Source organism: Diadema antillarum, unplaced genomic scaffold, assembly GCF_040938485.1.
Source record: "Diadema antillarum isolate AM-2024a unplaced genomic scaffold, OU_Dant_1.0 scf00000087, whole genome shotgun sequence".
Taxonomy (NCBI): domain Eukaryota; kingdom Metazoa; phylum Echinodermata; class Echinoidea; order Diadematoida; family Diadematidae; genus Diadema; species Diadema antillarum.
Genome location: NW_027270976.1, coordinates 1527300 through 1531266, shown reverse-complemented (window position 1 = coordinate 1531266; position 3967 = coordinate 1527300). Strand labels below are relative to the sequence as shown.

At 40.8% G+C, this 3967-nt stretch overlaps 1 protein-coding gene across 1 annotated transcript; it reads right to left on the bottom strand.

Annotated features, from left to right (window-relative positions):
* Positions 1 to 1231: 1231 nt before the first annotated feature.
* Positions 1232 to 3759, bottom strand: LOC139718018 (uncharacterized). Its single transcript, XM_071629505.1, has 2 exons — positions 3261 to 3759; positions 1232 to 1520 (listed from the first exon to the last, which is right to left on the bottom strand). Exons 1-2 carry the CDS (start codon positions 3741 to 3743, stop codon positions 1311 to 1313), a joined length of 693 nt encoding a protein of 230 aa, XP_071485606.1. The 5' UTR covers positions 3744 to 3759; the 3' UTR covers positions 1232 to 1310.
* Positions 3760 to 3967: the final 208 nt, after the last annotated feature.

The following is a 3967-nucleotide window of genomic DNA, read 5'->3' as shown; positions in this document are numbered from 1 at the left end:
TATTGATTGACCAGTGGTTTATCGATTAATATTCTATTAATTAGAAGTGACAGGCCGAGTAAACGTTGCGCAGAATCAAAATTGTTTACACTTTTATACCTAGAAAGACAGCTAAAAATCAAAGACAACAAACACAATGACGAGCTGAGCATGACGTAATAGTTCGTACCTCTCTCCGGGCAGAAAAGCCCGGCGTGAGATTTTTACGATCAGTATAGCGATGATTCTCAGTTTTCACCACATTGCCAATGTTTACATTATACTGAAAGTCCTAAGACGTGTTATTGAGTTGCATTGAAAGCTTCAAGGTATACCCTCATTTTGTGGGGTTTTGCTTTGAAATTACTGCTGTCATTCTTCTTCTCCCGATTAAGTACAATTCTAATCTTGGGAGATAAATGGCTTTTTAAAGCAAAGCAAGAAATTCACACTATAGATGAACGAAACACGTTGATATCGGGGGGGGGGGGGTGTGAATTTATGAAATGAGGTCCAATGAGACTCGTTCTTCTATTCATACAACACCTTCAACTCCGATAAAGTCTGGAGTAACTTAAGGTATCGAAAAGGGCTAAAGTGGGAAAGTGAACATCTGGACTTGACTCACCGGAAAGAGGCTGCCTGAGGAACTGATATTATTTGAATATGGATTTTACAATATGTCCACGAATCAAATGCGAATGTTCACCAAATTCTTTCATCACCCCGCTTACCATACCCTAAATGATAGATACCGGAATTTCTTCATTACTTGTAATCAGGGTTAAACACCTATCCCAGGGGCGGATCCAGGAATTCTGTAAAGGGGGGGGGGGGCGTGACTAATATTTCTGGTGCGACTTCCGGGTTTCATTTCATTCTTTTTTTTTCTTTTAATTTTCTTTGTTTTTAACGAAAATTAATGGGGGCGTGCGCCAGTTGCGTCCCCCCCCCCCCCCCCCCCCCTCTGGATCCGCCACCGTATCCGGGAACAGAAAGCAGACACTGAGGAAGAGTTTGAGTCCTTGTTTCTACCCTATAAGGACCCTAGTTACTGTCATCAAGGTCTGGTGAACCATACACATAATAAAATGCTCAATAAATATTGACCGCTTTGTTTTGACCATTCCAATAGTGCCGCATCTCATATCATGCGTACAAACGTCACAGAAACATTTCTTGTGTATGACACAAAAAAGTGTTGTTGTTTTTTTTTAAGATTATACTAATCATACAAACATTTGCGGTTGAAAGCAACATTTTGAATGATCCCGGAATGGTTTTAACACTGCAGACGGTCCTTGACGGAAGAAAAAGTACATCATTCCGTCCTACACAAACGCGTACGGATTTGCAGGTGGTGCTTTAGCAGTGTATTTGTAAGTGGGCTTCTTCGGTTTGCTAGCGCCAGGAGTTCTGTTTTTCGCTGCTTCGTTATACTCTGAGAAGACATGTGGTGTGGGGATAGGAGAGAGGTACTGCAAATTCCGTCCAATCTGAATCATTCCGACGCCGAACATTTTCCCAGTCTTTTTGCCAGCCTAAGAGGGAGAGAAAATTGGAAGAAATATGATATAGAAACAAATAAAGAATATGCGTCAATTCACAATTCGGCTTATGAATTCGATTATGCAAATATGCAAATGGCATTTTGGAAAAAAGGAAAATCTTCACGAATTAGTTTTAGAATTGTCGTATTACGATTACTCTGATGAAGCATGTGTAGTTTATGTAAATTATGTTCTTTTATGAAGAACTAAGGGCTGACAATTAATCATAAAAGCATGATGTACAAATTTGTATATAGGTTAATTCAGTGAAATTTCATGGGACTACTCAATGTGCCTACGGTCGGTTATTCTTCTGTCAATATAATTCCTTTGAGAACGACTACGAATTTAAATCAGTATTTTGTACATGTGGTACGTAATGTTTGCTTTCATATCATAGAAAAAAGCATAGCTTGCTATTCTTTGTTGGGGAAAGGGTGGGGGCTCGTCCGCGAGGATTATCGATTATGATGCCGATACTAGTACTCAGAACTGCAATCGATAGATAGGCCTAATGCAGCAGATGTATCATCGTCCATGAAATAAGCCCACATCACAATGCATGGGCGAAATGTGTTAATGTAACTTGTCCGCACCCAGAACCACTTAGGGCTTGTATGCTCTTTTGTTCCTTGCCATATCCTACACTCAATTGAAACATAGTGACAGTCATTGCTAGCAAGTTTAAGTGGGATGAGCACAAATTCTACAAGATTGTTTGATAAACCACTTCGGCTGCTCCTTGAAATCATATCTAATTCCAGTTACGGGAAGCATGATCCATTTCATCAGTGTATATAGATTAAAACCAAAGAGGTGGAACCCTTATTTAAGTCGTACATCATTAACATGGGCTCTTTGCGGGTAAAGATGAATATTGAGCATGGATTTGTTTACATGCCATCCTTTACTGTGCTTTGTCTGTTACCATTAATGTGTCAATACTCTTATCTGTATGATGAGATTGCTGAGTATAATCACGTGATTTCAATGTTGACTAAGGTAGAGCAAGGGTCATAGTGCAACACTTTTGATTACGTTTGTAGTGATGATGTAGGCCCATAAAAAATAGCTGTTGACTTTAATATGCCATGTCGCACTGTTATGTTTCATCCAAGGCAGTATCATTGTAGGACAATGTCGATATAAGTTTATGTAATTCACGTCACAACAGTATTGTAGCAAATCGATCAAAGAACCTCTACTTATTCAGCAATTTAGGTTATATTTACTGTTGAAAGCACGTATACATGTACTCAAAGCAGCATACTCATTCTCACAGTCACGGAGGTGAGGGTAACGTTGTAGTAGTTCTCCGAGAGTTACTTGAGAAATAAATGTATATAAGAAACAACACTCACAGCAATTAAATACATACCGCTGATTGAAATTAGTGCTGTCTCTGCTTTTCATTTCACAGGGATTTCTTATATCAATTTGCCCTTTAGCAGCACTGAAATCAAGCAAAGTCTTCGTATCAGCTGGTCCGTCTGATAGACTTTGTAACAAAATTGTAAATTTAGTTTCCATTTCAGTTACATGCACGCAGAGTATATAGAAAACCATCGATATTATGGCACGAGATACAGGCGATTGTAGGTAAATTTAGGTTGATTTCAAAAGGTAGGTTTGTCATGTAAAGCATAATCCGGTATCTTTCAATTATTTTTCTTTACAACTTTAACAATGCTTTGCCACTGATTCTGACGCAGTCAACACAAATTCACTAACCTTTGTTACTCTCTTTCGAGCTGATTTCTTCTTCTTTGTCTTCGTGTCGGAAGTCGACTCTGTGTTATCTCTGTGTTTCATGGCAACGTCCTCATCGATGACCATATCAATGTTCTCCTTGTCGTCGTCATCCATGGTTTCTCCAAACCGCACGTAGTCCTTGCCCTTGCAGCGTTTCTTCCCCTTTGTCTCATCATTGTTGGTGAGGGAAGCGTCTTTCCTTTCCGATTTCTCATTGTCTTTAGATGTTGACGGCTCACATTCCACAAGATCATCAGTTGACTCAGCAAGCTTTGAGAAATCGCCCTTTTTTCGTCGTTTTGTCGATCTGAAAGACTTTTTGAAAAATTTGATTGCCGAGCCTAGCATCCTTTTCTTGTCCTCCCCAGTGTGTTTGTTTGGACCGCTATTCGTGGAGCCCTCACTTGGCTCGCCAGGGTCTTTAGCTCCCTTGTCGACCACGACGATATCAGCGTCTGCCATCCTGTGATCCAGCTGGTGATTGTGCGGCTCGTTCACCACGTCATCCCGACCTCTTCGGTGGTCCTAAAGTTTTGGTTCACCGTGTACAGCTGCTCTTGGGAGGCCGTTCTGCGTTTGCGTTTGCGAGCCAATCTAAGGATCCAGAGTCCTTCTTCTTGTGTGTGCTTTGGAGTCGTCGGCCGACCCGCTGCCTGGCCTTCTGGCCTTGCTTCGTTCCATGATAC

Coding starts and splice junctions, on each gene's coding strand:
- LOC139718018 (XM_071629505.1), bottom strand. CDS start 3,743: ATGGCAGACGCTGATATCGTCGTGGTCGACAAGGGAGCTAAAGACCCT. Junction 1,521..3,260: donor CTCGAAAGAGAGTAACAAAG/GTTAGTGAATTT, acceptor TCTCCCTCTTAG/GCTGGCAAAAAGACTGGGAA.